Here is a 17,079-nt window from a genome sequence, read left to right as displayed (position 1 = left end):
TCTCTCCCCACCCCCGCCCGGCTCCGGGGATGGCAAGGCGGTTCTTGGCCTGAACGCGGAAGCCGCATGCCGGGAGCTCCGCAGAGGGCTTCCCGGGCGCTGCGCCCGAGTTCTTACGGGAGAACCTCCCTCCTTCCCTCCCTCCCTCCCTCCTTCCTTCCTTCCTTCCTTCCTTCCTTCCTTCCTTCCTTCCTTCCTTCCTTCCTCCCTCCCTTCCTTGTGGCGGGACCTCGCTGGGAGCACAATAACCCGGTTTCCGACTGCAGTCTCTGTAGCCGCTTCTTGCTCCGGAGAAAGTTTGGTCGGACTCGGTGGCCTCGTTCGCGTCTGGGGTTAAAAGGTTCTTCCAAAATACATTTTAGGATTCTTTTTATCCTGCGGACCTCAAACTTATTATTTTAGATTTACCTGTGTAGGAAGTTATCACCCGGCCCTCTCCCAGAAAAATGAAATACCCTAGGACAGTGTTTCTCAACCTTGGCAACTTGAAGATGTCCGGACTTCAACTCCCAGAATTCCCCAGCCAGCGAATGCTGGCTGGGGAATTCTGGGAGTTGAAGTCCGGACATCTTCAAGTTGCCAAGGTTGAGAAACACTGCCCTAGGAAACATTGAAAAAGCAGAATATTTCTCTGGATGTGAAAAGGAAGAAAGGTGTTTTAAGAGACAGAACAGCTGCCTGGAGCTTCCTGCCCATCCCCACTTTGTCAATGGGCCATTAAGAAGGCCAAGTTGGAGCCACTTTACATAATAAAGACTTCTCCACTTCAGCTACAGAGGGATGGGATTAAAGCATGGTAATATTGGCCCCAACTGACCACATGGCATCTGAGAACTCAACCAAACCTGGATTCAAACCGCAGCCTAGAGAGTTGCCCCTGCATGGGCCCCTGGGAGTCTGACAACCAATCAGAATACAAGATCAAGATCAAAGGCCAGAGAGGGCATAAAACCAGGGACTCAGCTTCTCTTCCTTCCTTGCCTTCCCTTCTCTTCTCCAACAACATTGAAGCATGTGATCACATTTTCTGTTCAGGGCTCAAGCCATGTGGTCCTGTCCACTAATAAACCATCTTTCCAAGCAGCCTCCATGTCTCCAGTGTCTTTTCCCCCACTTGGAGCTGAACCCAGAAGGACATTTTTTTCATCACATGATTAAGGAAATCGAGTCTGAAGCTATAGTAAAGAGTGCAGTAATTGTAGCAAGAGCAGAATGATCTTGTGGACATCCTTGTTCAAGTTTCTTAAATCCTAGCTGGTTGCACTCCAGTTTACATGTACATGAAGATTTCTCCTATATACATGGAGGATTAGAAAACTTGGGTATTAAATATTATGGATGTTTAGCTAAAACAGGATATGAGGACTTCATGTTAATGGAGGATTTTATAAATAAGTAAATGAAATGCCAGCATGTGGTTATGTATTGAACCTTGGTATATTTAAGGATGAAGGATGTTTAAATAACTGTAGTCAAATAAAAGTGGAGGCATGATGATGTTAATATGGTAAATATTTGAGTTAAGATATTTGAATTGATATGAATTATATTTGATGACGGTGGAAGAGATGCACAAAAGCTTTTTGTAACCAGCTGATATACTTTTTACAATATATGTTTGTTTTGGGAAATAAATAAATAAATAAATAAAAGATTTATTTAAAAAAAAAACAGATTTCTCCTTGCAGAGAATCTCGTTGACGCAGACTGCGCGGTGACATCCCAGCTTTTGTGGAAGACGGCTCCTAGTCAGGACTCGTCAAGCATTTGTTTTTATACGCTGGAAGTCGAAAGGCGCATAAATTTAAATAATAGTAATTATATCCCCGATGTATCTCAGCATTTCTGATTTCGAAGAACATTTATCCGCGAGGCCCTGCTTTTCATTTTATTGGCCTGAAAGACAAGATGTTTGTTGGGTCCCAGAACCACATCTAATTTGTGTGCTTCCAGCGCCTTCAGTTACATTGTTCGGCCGACGGTATCAATTCTAGAAGTGACACTAATGAACGTGGTATGTAAATTCAATAATAAATAAGCGATTGTTAGAATTTTGCAGTTCATACCAACAGTACAGACTTTAGCCTGGGAACCATATAAGATGCACATTTTAGGCTTGGAAACCTAGGACAAGCTCCCCAATTGTTGGCTTGGAAACCAGACAGATACCCCACACAAGGCTTTGGAACCTCGAGGAAGAAACCAAACTAGAGGCTTGGATTCCTGAACCAAGAAACGCACCTGTGGCTGGTAGTGCACAGCTATTGGGCGTGCCCCCTATGGCGATGGGGTTGCTGCAGAGGAGGGTTCCTACCAGTTCGCACCTATTCGGTAGAACCGGTTCGTCAAATCTACCGAACCGCTTAGAAGAGGTTCCACCAGTGGACTCGGAAAGCAGGCCACACCTACAGAAGAGGCTCCAAACTTTTTTGAAACCCACCACTGGTCCTTGGATATGATTATTCTACACTATCATGCTCCTATTTATAAACCTCAGTGCCTCTGTGAAAGGTAAGGATGACTACTGCGTTTGTGGTGCAATCAGAACATTGCGTTTGTTGAAGTTGTTTTAACGCAAACCAAAGATGCCTTTTAAAAAACAAGCTTACATCCTATTCTTATGCATGCCAGTGCTCTGTGTGAAGTAATTTAAGGTGGTTCTGACAAGTGTCGTCGGCATCTTCTTATCCGGTCACATAGCAATAGCAGTTAGACTTATATACCGCTTCATAGGGCTTTCAGCCCTCTCTAAGCAGTTTACAGAGTCAGCATATCGCCCCCAACAACAATCCGGGTCCTCATTTCACCCACCTCGGAAGGATGGAAGGCTGAGTCGACCCTGAGCCGGTGAGATTTGAACAGCCGAACTGCAGAACTGCAGTCAGCTGAAGAAGCCTGCAGTGCTGCATTTAACCACTGCGCAGCGGCAAGCCACTCCCATCCGGTCACATGGGCGCCAAGCCACTCCCACAAAGGAGGCCACACCCACAGAGTAGGTTCGAACAATTTTTGAAACCCACCACTGGGTTGCTGGGTTAAGTGCCTGAACTGGTAGTGACAATGTCACCATGGACCAAAGCAATATAATATTAGTGATGATGTCTATACAAAACAAGCAAGATGAAACAATAATAGAATGCAAGTGATGTTGCCATAGCAATATCCTCAACTTTGTCCTATTTTTAGGGCTTTATATATCAGCGATGAAAAACCAACCCTACTTTTTTAGGGGGTTTGAAGCATGCTCTTTCTAATGAGAGTGATTTAACAAGAGTTTCCATAAGGTCATCGTCTTTTTTTTTTTTTAGTGGGCTGAAAATACCCTATTTTTACACTCAACTTGTAACTCTCAACTTTAGACTCAAATTGTAAACTATTGGAAAGCAATGGGAGAATGAAATTTTATATTCGAAAACCTTGTGTTGCTAAGTTATTATGCACAAAGTTTCACGTTTATCATACCTTTTCTTCCAGAGTTATAAAAAGCCAAACTAACTTTTTTCCCCGAGCTGCAATATTTTCAGCCAACTTTGCTCCAAATTATCTAGATGGAGATCGTTCATGAGAATGTTTTTATTATTTTGGGTAGTACATTCATTTTAATTGTTGAGATTCTGCCCATAGTGATATCTGTAGTTTAGTCCAATTGTCCAAATCTTTTTGTATTTGTTGTAGCAATTTATTGTGCTTGCTCTGAAGCTTATATCTGACCATGCCATACACCTGATTTAGGTGATTGGTAGAAAATTAGGCTTGAATTTTGTTGGTCTACTTATTACTCCTGTAATAAAGATTTGGTTGACAGGTGTGACTTTATGGTTGGAGTCACATATCACACTAAGCAGCAAGAGTACAGTTTGTACAGCACAATAGACTAAAAGGTTGATTCATTTAGGGTTCAGTATATTCACATGAATCCAGACAACTGGTTGGATTCAGTACATTTAGTTAGCCGTGGCTTAATATATTGTACAGAAAATGCCAATGTGGTTTATTTAGTCAGGCATTTCTGTGCGCGCATGTGCCTTTGTGTTAGTATTGATCCTTGGCAACTAAATGAATAAGTTCCTGCATGTTTTTGACAAGATTTTTTTAGAAGTGATTTTCTCATGTATTCTTCCTTGGCCTGAGAGAGCAATGGGCCCAAGGTCTCCATATCCTTGTTGGTAATCATGAAAGGAAGAGATGAGGGGGGGGGGGGAATCTATATCCATATCTAAGCTTATATATATATATAAGGCAGTGTTTCTCAACCTTGGCTACTTGAAGATGTCCGGACTTCAACTCCCAGAATTCCCCAGCCAGCATTCGCTGGCTGGGGAATTCTGGGAGTTGAAGTCCAGACATCTTCAAGTAGCCAAGGTTGAGAAACACTGATATAAGGAGACGATTGGCTGCTCTCTCAAGCAATTTGGAAGAGTCTGTGCTAGTAGCACCACCTAGTGCTCTTTTGACTGAAAAACATTTTAATTTTTAGTAAGAAATATAAAACTGATCATATGCATGTCATACAGAATAACTAATGAACTGCATTTTAATCTAATTTGTTCAGTGAATTCGGTCTATGTGGTGGGTTTATGGTTCAGTTTTGTTGGGCAAATTCAAAATATTAGGTTAATTGGATAACTGGTTCTGTTTCCCTTAGATAAACCCATTGTTTGAACACAATTTTAGGACTCAATTCACAGATCTATATAAGATGTCGTCTAACATCTACATGAAGATGTTGGAAAAGGAGCTTGGAGGTCTAGAAAGCAAGAATAACAATAGCACTTAGATTTTTATGCTGCTTCAGAATGCTTTACAGCCCCCCCCCCCCCCCGGGTGGTTTACAATCTCAGAATCTTGCTCCCAACAATCTGGGTCCTCATTTTGCCGACTTCAGAAGGATGGACAGTTGAGTCAACCTTGAGCCCATCAGGATAAAATTCCAGACTGTGGGCAGAGTTTGCCTGCATTACTACATTCTAACTGCACCCCCCCCCCCAGTGCTCTTGACCAGGGATCATTGACCATCACAAATACCGTATTTTTCAGACTATAAGACGCACCGGAGTATAAGGCACACTATGATTTTGAAGAGGTAATTTTTTTAAAAAAAAGTTTTTTGCACTCTGCAGTCCTCCCAAATCCTCTGCACACTTTTTTTGCAAAGAAAGAGGGGAGGGGCATGCAGAGCTTTGGGAGGCTTGTAGAGTGCTCCTTGGAGCTGCGGGGGGGCAAAAATGAACAAAAACGGCCCATTTTTTCCTTATTTTTGCCCTCCCCAGCCCCCAGAAGCACTTTGCAAGCCTCCCAAGCCCTCTGCACATCCATTTTTTTAAAGAGGGGTTTCAGTAGGCCAAAAATGCTGTATTCAGTGTATAAGACGCATCAGATTTTCACCCTCTTTTTTGCAGGGGAAAAGGTGCATCTTATACTCCGAAAAATACGGTAGCTGTCCAACTTTTATTTGAATGATGCCTATTCCATTGCTTAATAGCAGCCACAATCAAAAAATGACTCATTTACTCCTAATTTTGAACCTGGTTCTGTCTGCAAACAGATACAGTGACTGTTGAGTCAGGTGCCACCTGTCTTGCATTTCCACATCTTTCATGTCTTAAGTGCATAACTCTGCATTTCTTCCAATCAAACTCGATTTTTCTGGAAAAAGACCCAGTGTTCATGTTTTTCAGGATCCTTTTGAACCTAGAACCTTCATGTAGATAGCTAAGGAGAAGAACTGTGCAGTCCCACCGTTGGGGGTACATCCGTGTAGGTGGTAGATGTGTTTGACAAACATCTTTGCTAGCTTCTTCGCTAATGGTAACCCTGAGCAAGCAATAAAGTGGGCTTGATTGGAAAATGAGTCAATGAGTGTCCAAATTACTTAATTCCTGCCACTGTTGCAGAGTTAGTTTAGTTTAGTTTAATTTTATTTATAGGCCGCCCAATCCCGAAGGACTCCGGGCGGCTTACAGAAGGGAAAGAAAGAAAATAAAATAAAATAAAAATAAGACAAGTTAAAACGACACAGATGCATTCATTTCAGTCGGGGCTGGACCTCAACAATGAGGTCAACAGCCCCAGGCCTGCCGGAATAGCCAGGTCTTGACAGCTTTTCTGAAGGCCATGAGAGTGGGCAAGGTCCGGATTTCTGGGGGTAGCTCGTTCCAAAGGGTCGGGGCAGCCACAGAGAAGGCCCTCCTCCGGGGAGCCGCCAGCCGACATTGTCTGGCTGATGGCATCTGAAGGAGGCCCACCCTGTGGGATCTCACCGGCCGCTGGGAGGAGTGTGGCAGTAGGCGATCTCGCAGGTATGCTGGTCCTAAGCCATGTAGTTCTACAATAAAGTCCATTGCGATCTCTTCCCAGGTTCGGCTGGGACTGGCTACCTGTTGCAGCATCCCAGGGGGCTTGTCTAGTCTTATTTTCATGGCCGCGCAGGTGGCACAACTTTTTACGTAGCCCTCCACTTCTGCTTTCATCCTAGGCCACCAAAATCGGCATCTGGTGATGGGGAGAATTTTTAGGGACCCAAAGGGGCCTCCTAGTTTTGCATCCTGGCTCCGCTGTTAACACGATTAACCTCAAACTGGCAGGAAGGTATATTTTGAATCTGCCATTGTTAAGACGTCTTTGTTGTCAGTAATCCTGGGGTGAGTTGGCAGCGCTGCGTTCAGTGTGGCGGTCACTTTATCCTGGCTGGGATCAGTCGGCTGTCTGGCCTGGCATTTTGTGGTGACTTATGCTGCCATTTGTTTGGGGGAATTATGGTGTGAACCACTTCCTCCCTCCAACTATCAAACTGTGGCTTTCTTGACAAGGCATCTGCATAAATGACTTAGATGAGGGATCAGAAGGGGATACTAAGCTGGCAGGAATAGCTAACACCCTAAAAACCATGATGGCAAGCCTATGGCACACGTGCCACAGGTGGCACATGGAGCCATTTGTTAGGGACGGCGAGAGGTTGCCCTGTCAGCTCCAGCACGCATGCGCACGCCTGCCAGTTGACTTTGGCCTTTTTTTCAGGCCTTTTTTGCCCTCCAGAGGCTTCCCTAAATCCTCTGGAGGGCAAAAAACAACCCAACGCACAAACCGGAAATTCAGGGATTGACTTCCGGTTTGGGCCATTTTTCACACTCTGGAGCAGAGGTGGGTTCCTACCAGTTCGCACCTATTCGGTAGAACCGGTTCGTCAAATCTACCGAACCGGTTAGAAGAGGTCCCACCAGTGGACCCGGAAAGCAGGCCACACCTACAGAAGAGGTTCCAAAAAATTTTGGAAACCCACCACTGCTCTGGAGGCTTCAGGGAACTCTGTTAATCTGTAATCTAATGAGTTTATCATAGGTATATCCATATAACCAAAAACAGGTGAAAATCTCCCTATAAGGCCAATTCTGCTGCGGGAAAGGGAGATTTTTTTTTTGTATTGTTGGTGAGCAGATTTTATAGCAGGCAACTAATGACAGTAAGTTTTCAGAGGTGATTGCTTCTGCCCACAGTGAAAATCTGGGACATGTGGCAGTTTGTCCAGAGGAAAGGAAGGAAGGAAGGAAGGAAGGAAGGAAGGAAGGAAGGAAGGAAGGAAGGAAGGAAGGAAGGAAGGAAGGAAGGAAGGAAGGAAGGAGTGAGTGAGTGAGTGAGTGAGTGGGGAAGACTTTTAAGTGTTGCTGTGGAAGAACAAGTTGAACTGTATTTACTAGTCTAGTCCATTTTTTCCTCAACCTCGGCTGCTTTAAGATAAATGGATTTCAACTCTGAGAATTCTCCGGCCTGCATGGGGACATCCACAAGTATAAGAAATATTAGTCTAATCAAATGTGCTGAATGTGTACAAGAACAACATGTACAAATAACAGAGAAGCAGCTGAAATAAATGCTGTAGTAGGATTTTTTATGCAGCCTCTCTTGTCTCCCATCCCTAATTCTGGAGGCCAGGAGGAGGATTTAACAGTGGCTTAAACACCCCTGACAGGTTTGTATAACACACAAAGGCATAATTGAAGAAGTAAATCTTCTAAACACGAGTATCAATTGCGATTAAGGTATGTTTCTCAACCCCAGTGTAATCCATGACCTAGATCTACAAGTCACACTGGGCTTAATTAAGCAATGGCTTAACACACTGTGCAGACCAGCCTGGGCTAACTCAAGATATAAGTGTATATATGGACATAGACAGTTTTCCAGAAAGATAAAAAGGGTTCCCGCCCCCTCTATACCAGTGGTTCCCAAACTTGGCAACTTTAAGACTTGTGGATTTCAACTCCCAGAATTCTCCAGCCAGCAGAGCCATTTGATGAGACTAAGGACAACTTTTAGTAGTGTTAGAAGGAAGTAGCTGGGTAAAACCTGCGAAGTAAATATGACCAAGTCATAGTTTTGAATTAGTGAGTTTGATATTTGATCATTGGTTGAATGCACACATATTAAAAGGTAATGTGGCTTCTTTGGGTCATGTTTTAGCATGTTGTGTCAACTTCACTAAATTACTGTTTTTAGCAAACCATGGTTACTTTAGAGTGATACATGTGATGATTTAGGTTGTGGCTTAAATTATGATCTTATTATGATGCTTAAGATCAGAGCTTGTGGTTGAAATGGCCAATAAGGTGCTTTTAGGGATGGATTATCATCCCTACCAGAGCATCCAGGAATTATGTAAATATATCTTCTTCCTCATATATCCAATATTTGTTAATGTTGCATCTCTTCCTGGCAGAAGTGGTCAAATTTTGTATTTATCTGAGGATAGCAGTGAAGGCCCTCTCTAAAAGCAAATAATGCACTCACTTTCTCATGAAGCTTTCTTTTTAGTATGTTGTCTAGATGGTGGAGTAGCACAGCGAGATGGAACAGGATTGTATTCTCAGGTTCAGAGGTGCTCAGGATTCGATATTCAGAGCAGAATTTTAAATATTCCCTAGGTTCACCTAACGTTTAAATGGGCTATTCAGCAGGCTCCTTACCCATTTGTCCTGATTTATCCAATACTAGGCCTTTTTAAAAACAAAAACTGCAAATGTTTTGTTGCATTCAAAGCAATAGCTTACAAAAGCTTTAGGTCCTAATTTATGGCTGGTGGCCTGGGAAGCACAGCGCAAAGAGATGGGCCAAGTTATACATGACTGCCACCCATCGACCTAGTCTCCTTAATAATACGATAAAACAGCTTGCATATAAAATCACGAAAGAAAACAATCTCTGGTTCATGCAGCCGAGGTGGCTCAGTGGTTAGAGTGCAGCACTGCAGGCTACTTCAGCTGACTGCAGTTCTGCAGTTCGGCAGTTCAAATCTCACTGGCTCAAGGTTGACTCAGCCTTCCATCCTTCCGAGGTAGGTAAAATGAGGACCCGGATTGTTGTTGGGGGCGATATGCTGACTCTGTAAACCGCTTAGAGGGGGCTGAAAGCCCTATGAAGCGGTATATAAATCTAACTGCTATTGCTATTGCTATCATCTATCTCTATCTATCTATCTATCTATCTATCTATCTATCTATCTATCTATCTATCTATCATCTATCTATCTATCTATATCTATATCTCTGTCTGTCTGTCTATATCTATCTATCTATCTATCTATCTATCTATCTATCTATCTATCTATCTATCTATCTATCTATATCTATATCTATATCTATATCTCTGTCTGCCTGTCTGCCTGTCTGTCTGTCTGTCTGTCTGTCTGTCTCTATCTATCTATCTATCTATCTATCTATCTATCTATATCTGTCTGTCTGTCTGTCTGTCTATCTATCTATCTATCTATCTATCTATCTATCTATCTATCTATCTATCTGATTGTTGGGGGCGATATGCTGACTCTGTAAACCGCTTAGAGAGGACTGAAAGCCCTATGAAGCGGTATATAAGTCTAACTGCTATTGCTACTGCTATTGCAGCATACTACACCAATATCATACAAACTATTTTAGTTTAACCTGTGTGAACTCAACAGCGGTGGTTCATGAATCATGGCTTATGTTTTAGCATGTTACAGCAATAGGATTGAAACCTATATACTGCTCCACAGTGCTTCACAGCACTCTCTGAGCAGCATATTGCCCCCAACAATCTGGGTCCTCATTTTACCGACCTCTGAAGGATGGAAGACTGAGTTAATACTGAACCGGTTAGGATCAAACTTCTGACAGTGGACAGAGTCAGCCTGCAATACTTCCTTCTAACCATGGTATTATATGAAACCAACCAACCGTTTTAGGAATAAACAATGGTGTAGCATGAACTAGAGTCAACAGGTAAGAGAAGAAATAGGGTAGTTATTGAAATGAGTGCAGCTTAAACAGTTTATGAATCCAAAAATAGGAGTTCTGCATTAATTTACTTGTCAACCTGAAAATTCCCACCGGAAACTGCAAGACGCAAAGTATCTCAATAAGCAACCGAAGGAGAGGGCTATTAATCCACCAAAGTAGGTACATTTTTAATAATAAACATTCTTTATTCCAAAAGCAGAATTCTAACAGGTAAATAAGAATTTGGATATAAGAAGGCATTCTATATTTAAATTTTCTTTCAAGGTAGCAAAATCACGGTACCTTACCGCTAAAAGTGAATCCCATTAAGGTCTTGTATACAATTGGTATTAGACTCTCGTTAACAATACGGCAGCCTGCTAACAATGACAAACCATGAAACATTGTTATAAAGATCTCCTCACTTAACACAACCCAAGTAATAGTGCATCAAGATTTAAAAACAGAAATGTTATTAATTTAGGCAGAGAATCTGCTCTAATTTAAATATCCCTTCACAGTTACCAGACAATCTAATTTATACTGCGAGAAGGCATTCTGTATCTGGTTGTTTCTAGAGCAGTGGTTCACAAACTTGGCAACTTTTAAGACTTGTGGACTTCAACTCCCAGAATTCTCCAGCCAGCTCTTCTGGCTGGAGAACTCTGGGAGTTGAAGTCCACAAGTCTTAAAGTTGCCAAGTTTGGGAACCACTGTTCTAGAGGAACGGTACACACTCCAAAGGATTGGTTTCTGGTCATTTCCAAGCGTCTCCTCAGAGCAAAATCAGCATTTTAGGAGAAAGCATGGGAACCAGCTAGAGCAATGGAGATTCTACAGCAGTGTTTCTCAACCTTGGCAACTTGAAGATGTCCGGACTTCAACTCCCAGAATTCCCCAGCCAGCATTCGCTGGCTGGGGAATTCTGGGAGTTGAGGTCCAGACATCTTCAAGTTGCCAAGGTTGAGAAACACTGGTCTACAGGCTTTTCAGTTGCAAGGCAATGAATGCCAAGTTCACGCCGGTGCAGATAACACAAGCCAGATTGCAGAGAGAAGACAAGCCATGAAACTTGAAGAACTTCTGGCGCAGGTGCTGATATTTGCCGTCCTTCTCCTTCAGAAGTTGGTAAGCCTCTCGCTGACCCGAATGTCCCACTTCCTGTCCGAGCCCATGCTCTCTTTCAATCTCTTGCATCTTAAACATGGTCTCGGTGGTGACTTTCGACAACCAAGAGGCATTTGTGGCAAACAAAATGAGGCAAATAGAAAAGAGCGCGATCTATAAGGAAGAAACAAAGCATTATGAACACTTTTGTATTCCAGTTTTCACTTTCGTATTCCAATTCCAATTGATATTTTGGGGAGTCTTTTTATTTAGGTTTTAGAGTCACGTTCTTATTTCTAGGAAAAACGAAAGGGCAGTTGATGAGCCTGGTTTTCCTCATTTTTTAAGAGTCAATTAGCTACATAGCCCAAAAAGAATGAATGAAAATGATGTATATATTTTAAATTTATTTTAAATTAACTTCCCACCAATTTTCCTCCACAATTCTGTGAGGTAAGTTGCTGACAGAATGTGATTGGCTTAAAGATAGAGTCAGCTTTCCAATTCTTCTTCTTCTTCTTCTTCTTCTTCTTCTTCTTCTTCTTCTTCTTCTTCATCATCATCATCATCATCATCATCATCATCATCTTTTAACTCCTCCTACTCCTCCTCATCATCATCTTTTTTTAACTTATGGGGTCCATAATCCCTTGTGGGGTGGATTCTGAACAACTAAATGGAGCTAGCAGAGTATTTAGTGGCTGGATGCCCTTCCTGTTTCCAGTGCGGAGTTGTTTTCAGCAGATACATTCTCACTGTACCCAGAGAGAGAAATATCTGCCTCTACCTAGGATCGAACTCACATCCTCCTGATTGTGAAGTGAGAGCTCCACCTCTAGGCCACCACTCCAGTCAGCATTACACCCTATTTATTCTATATATATTAAGGCAGGGGTCTCCATCCTTGGCAACTTTAAGACTTGTGGACTTCAACTCCCAGAGTTCCTCAGCCAGCAAAGCTGGCTGAGGAACTCTGGGAGTTGAAGTCCACAAATCTTAAAGTTGCCAAGGATGGAGACCCCTGTATTAAGGGAACTAGTGCAATATGAATGCTAGCTTTTCTATGCCTAGGATTAGCTCCAACAAAACACCAGGGCTTCAGAAATATTGCGAAATCTGCTGGCCAGCAGAGTTGTACAGTTGTCAGACATTTGTGTTGACATTTGTGCTCAGTACACAGATTATTTCTCAGATTGTGGTGAAAAATTAAGGGGAGGAATCGTAGGTTTTCAGCAATGTTTCAACTAATTCTTTAAGGACACTATCAGATAAATATGTGGTTCATATACTCTACACATAATATCTGAATGCTTACTCCAAGATTTCTATTTTATTTCTTCAAAAGAAGAAACTTTTGGGGAGCTAAATGCAATGATTTTCTAGATAAAGTCTGCAAAAAAGCAGAAGAAAATGATAGCATGGCTAAGTATCTTTTTCAACCACTATGATCCTATCATTTCAATTTGTTTTGTTGATCTTGAGTACAATTAGCTGCCAATAAGGTGATTACATGACCACTCAAAACAGGTTTTTCCCGTGCTGAACAACATTCAGATAGTCATGTGCAACAAACAGGGAAGTAGATTTATACTGACCCTTTTTTTACTGTGAATGGTGTAAAAAGAGAGAGAAAGTCCCCGGGGATGGCCTCCAGCATGAGTCTAAAAGCTCAGAAGAGTTAAACCTCTGGTCTCAGGGACCAACCCAGATTGGATTGTGAAAAAAATTGATTTAACCTCCCACCACTCACTAAATACTTTTAAAGCCCCAGGCAATTATTCTGCTTCATGTCCCAACCTCATGTATTTTCTTAGCCAAAAGTTCTTCTTAGAGGAAAAGATATAAATAAAACCTGGATCTTTTGAGGCAGCTCTACAGTTGTACTTTGAAAGCCCCCACCTTACCTGCCCTTAAGAATTTCTCTCCAGAATTCAGATGTGCTAGACAAGAATCTGGTTTGGTTGGCTTTAGATTAGCATGTTGCATGAACACAGCCACTGAAGCTGTAAATTTAGGGTTATGACTTAGTATGTATTATGTGAATCCAGTTAATTGTGATTAATTCAGTAAACTTTGCTCAAATAATAACATCACAGTCCTTTCAGTGTTCTTACTCTTGTTGTGTTCTTAGCATGACAGGGAAGGCTGCTTTATAAGAAATAAAAACATTTATTTATTTATTGCATTCTATATTTGAAACATATGCCCAGAATGACTTAGGAAGATCTTGTAATGTAGCATATATTATCCTGGGATCTACTCTGCACACCAAAATTACACTGAGCAAGAAATTACAGTAAGGCTCAAGTAGCTACTCAATTTCCCCAGGGAAATGGTGACAAAATGAAAAAGCATTACATGCTAAATATTGTAATGTCTTTCTGTAGTAAAATACTACAAAATATATGTTAATTCGGTAGAGTTTTCGGTTAGTTGATAAATTATACTAAAGGGCTTTATGGCATCTTAAAGACAATCAAATTTATTATAGCATATGCTCATTAAAGGCGTATTTAAAGTGCCCCAAAATATTCTGCTATAAAGGTTATACATAACTATCCCTTTAATTATTCATTAATTTATTACAAAGCATTTTACACAAATCTTTGCTTTTCTTCTGAAATATAGCTTTGAAAGTGGGAGTAAAGATGCAAGGAATGAACAAATATGATAGTGTTCTAAATACATCCTCTCTGAGTTGGAATATTGTAGAAGATTTAGAAATGTAATACAGAGAGAGAGAGAGAGAAAAAGCAGAATTGCAATCCTAAACCAGTTTATTCAGAAGCCAACTAGATCCAGACAAATAGGGACCTATTCAGTTTGAGATATTGTATTATCTCTGTTCATCCTTAATGTCTCTATGTCACTATCATTCTGCTTACCAAATCCTTTAACTAAGAAGGCTGCTAACAGTTCGTCTCATATGGACATTTGTATATAGATGTAAAGCATTCTGAAACTAAAATTGCTACCCAGAGAAGCAAGCATCAGTGCCTTTCCCCATCAGTTAGCTTGTGTAGCTACAGAATTGAATGCTAAGAAGTAATTATGGCTTGTCTGTATGACCTGTAATGTAAATATATTTACCAGTATATGCCATTATGACTATATTTAATCTGAAGCAGTTGGGAAGAACATGGAAGAATATACATGAAAAAGGATCAGAGCATTAAAATGATATAGAAAAAAAAGGGATTTATTAGGCGCTATTAAATAGGAGATAATGGAAGTCTCCTAAGAGATCTAATTTGAACAGTGAAACTGCCAGGTCAATACAGCCAAGAATATATTTCTTTTTTAAGAATAAGACGACCTCTTTCAACCTCAGATATGTTAGGGAGTTTGGATGCTGATAATATGACAAGCTCAAGGCATTTTCAGAATATGCCCATATACTTTCTGCCTGCACATCTGCCCTGAATGTAAAACTTCAGGGTTTCAGATCATTAATTGCTACTTACCTGAACGGTTTCTCTGGTGCTGAGAAGTTCCCACGGATGGTACGCAGCAAATATGGCAAGATTAAGCATTGTGCAGCCAAGTAAGGTGTAGAAATAGAAGGGAAACAATTTGCTCTGTACCAGGCCAAAGGTGTGCCGGCTCACACTTCGGAAAAGAACAAAACCTAGAGACAAGGGAAGGGTTACGTGGGAAAACACACCTTTTCCTTTAAGTAGTGGGAGTTCAGATTTCTACATAAAAATTGGGCATTGGACTTTCATACAGCTAACTGTTCTGACCCCCACCCTCGTCCCACACCAACACACTCCGAGCCAAAGATAAGTTATGGCATTTAATTAACAGACAGACAGGTCCTTGGCAGCAAACCGGCATAGATAAGCCGTGGCAACAATCCAGCCTGCCAAGCTCACAATAATGTCCTCCGACATTAGTTCCTGCGTTGACTTCTGCAAAAGGGGCGTGTGCACAAGCAGTCCTTTTATAGTCTGGAGAGGATCCTAATGACCACCAGCTGGGTGCAATTACCTCCTGTAGCTGTGCAACTGTTCCTGACGCTTATTAGCTCTTTGATGCCGTGCATCCAGGAACAACTCACTACTGGCTTCTGGCTCACTCTCCCTTGTCTCCTCCCCACTGGTCCAAGGCTCTGGCGCCTCCTGGTGGCCAACCACCCTCTCTGCGCCCTGCTCGGAGTCGGAACCCTGTCCAAGGTCCTCCACATCCTCCAGAGCCGACTCAGAGGGCCCCTCGCTGTCGGAGTCTGGTGGCAGCTCCAACGGCTCCTGCTGGGCCACAACAGCTAAGAAAACAATAGAACGATGTTGGTAGCAGTGGACTGAGCTGGAAGTCTAAGAGTGTTGAAGGGTACTGGGTTCAGAAAAACCATGTTTAGAGGAAGGCACCGGCAAATTTGGAAAACATGGACGTTTCTCTCCTTCCAACACATCCTTCCTTTAACCCAGCTTTTGAAATACACAACAACATTCTAAACAAGCTCCCCTCCTGCTCCACAGACATACCTGCGATGAATGTTACCCATATCTGCATTCCCCAGGCTGTAGAGAGGAGAAAAAGCTGGGTGATCCTGATGAGGCACTTGGCTCAGCGTCCATCAGCATCTCTGAAGCAAGATTCCTAGGGAAGAAAAGGAGTGAGAAGAGGGAAGAACAAGGAGGCATATTCAAGAGTGGGTGTTCTAAGGCCTGGTCTTAGCCATATTGCTAAGTCCCATCTGATAATTGCTCGAAAATGCCTGATATGGTACCAACAATTCTGTGATGGAAAACATACCAAAAGTATGTTTACTTTTGTATAGGCCCTGAATTGTATATGTATAGATAAATGACTTTTTTTAAAAATAAAAAAAAGTACAGTAATTGTTTTGCTATCTATTTTGATTAATTACTACAATTTGTTTCATCATGTCAAATCCTCAAACATGTACCAATGTTACTTCTGACAGCGTTATCAAGATGCATCTCATTTTGCTAATGGACGTATAAATCATGGGAACCAGTCGTATTTTTTGCTATACCGAATGTCTAAACCAGTGTTTCTCAACCTTGTCAACTTGAAGATGTCTGGACTTCAACTCCCAGAATTCCCCAGCCAGCATTCGCTGGGAGTTGAAGTCCGGACATCTTCAAGTTGCCAAGGTTGAGAAACACTGTCCTAGCCACTGTCTTTCCACTGAAGAGGATGAAGGTATCTGAGGCTTTAAATCAGTGTTTCTCAACCTTGTCAACTTGAAGATGTCCGGACTTCAACTCCCAGAATTCCCCAGCCAGCATTCGCTGGCTGGGGAATTCTGGGAGTTGAAGTCCAGACATCTTCAAGTTGACAAGGTTGAGAAACACTGGTCTAAACATTAATCTCCCTCTCAAAGAACCTCCACTGCCAGACAGTTCAAAAGGGCAGCAGGCAGGCAGAGATAAGAGTTGGGAAGTTAAGCAAGCAGGCACCAGGCAGAAGAAGTCGCTTGCTAAATCCTGCCTGCTCCTCTGGCAGCCGCCTTAATTGCCAAGAGCCCGCCTGCTGCCACACACCTCCCAGCGGCCAGGAAGATCCCACAGATTGGGCACCACGCGAATGCCCGCTGGCTTGCGCCTGGCTCCTCCGGAGCTTCTTTCCCGGGGCAGAGAAATCAGGACAAGGAGATTGAAGGCAAAGCAAGAGGAACGAATCCAGCAGCCCCGCTTTCCTAGCCATGTCTCCCCCTCCTCCTCCTCCTCCCCGTTGCCGTCACCCTCCCGCAGGG

General features: G+C 42.3%; 1 protein-coding gene across 1 annotated transcript; it reads right to left on the bottom strand.

Moving 5' to 3' along the window:
- Positions 1–11,164: 11,164 nt before the first annotated feature.
- On the bottom strand, positions 11,165–15,949 carry TMEM205 (transmembrane protein 205). Its single transcript, XM_087711064.1, is given in 4 exon segments — positions 11,165–11,531; positions 14,822–14,985; positions 15,842–15,916; positions 15,919–15,949. Coding segments are annotated over 4 exon segments (564 nt in total). The 5' UTR covers positions 15,941–15,949; the 3' UTR covers positions 11,165–11,228.
- Positions 15,950–17,079: the final 1,130 nt, after the last annotated feature.

This window comes from Thamnophis sirtalis, unplaced genomic scaffold (genome assembly GCF_051295495.1).
Source record: "Thamnophis sirtalis isolate CommonGarterSnake01/CBP01778 unplaced genomic scaffold, rThaSir2_p1.2 scaffold_3, whole genome shotgun sequence".
Lineage (NCBI taxonomy): Eukaryota > Metazoa > Chordata > Lepidosauria > Squamata > Natricidae > Thamnophis > Thamnophis sirtalis.
This window is presented reverse-complemented; position numbering and strand designations above follow the sequence as displayed.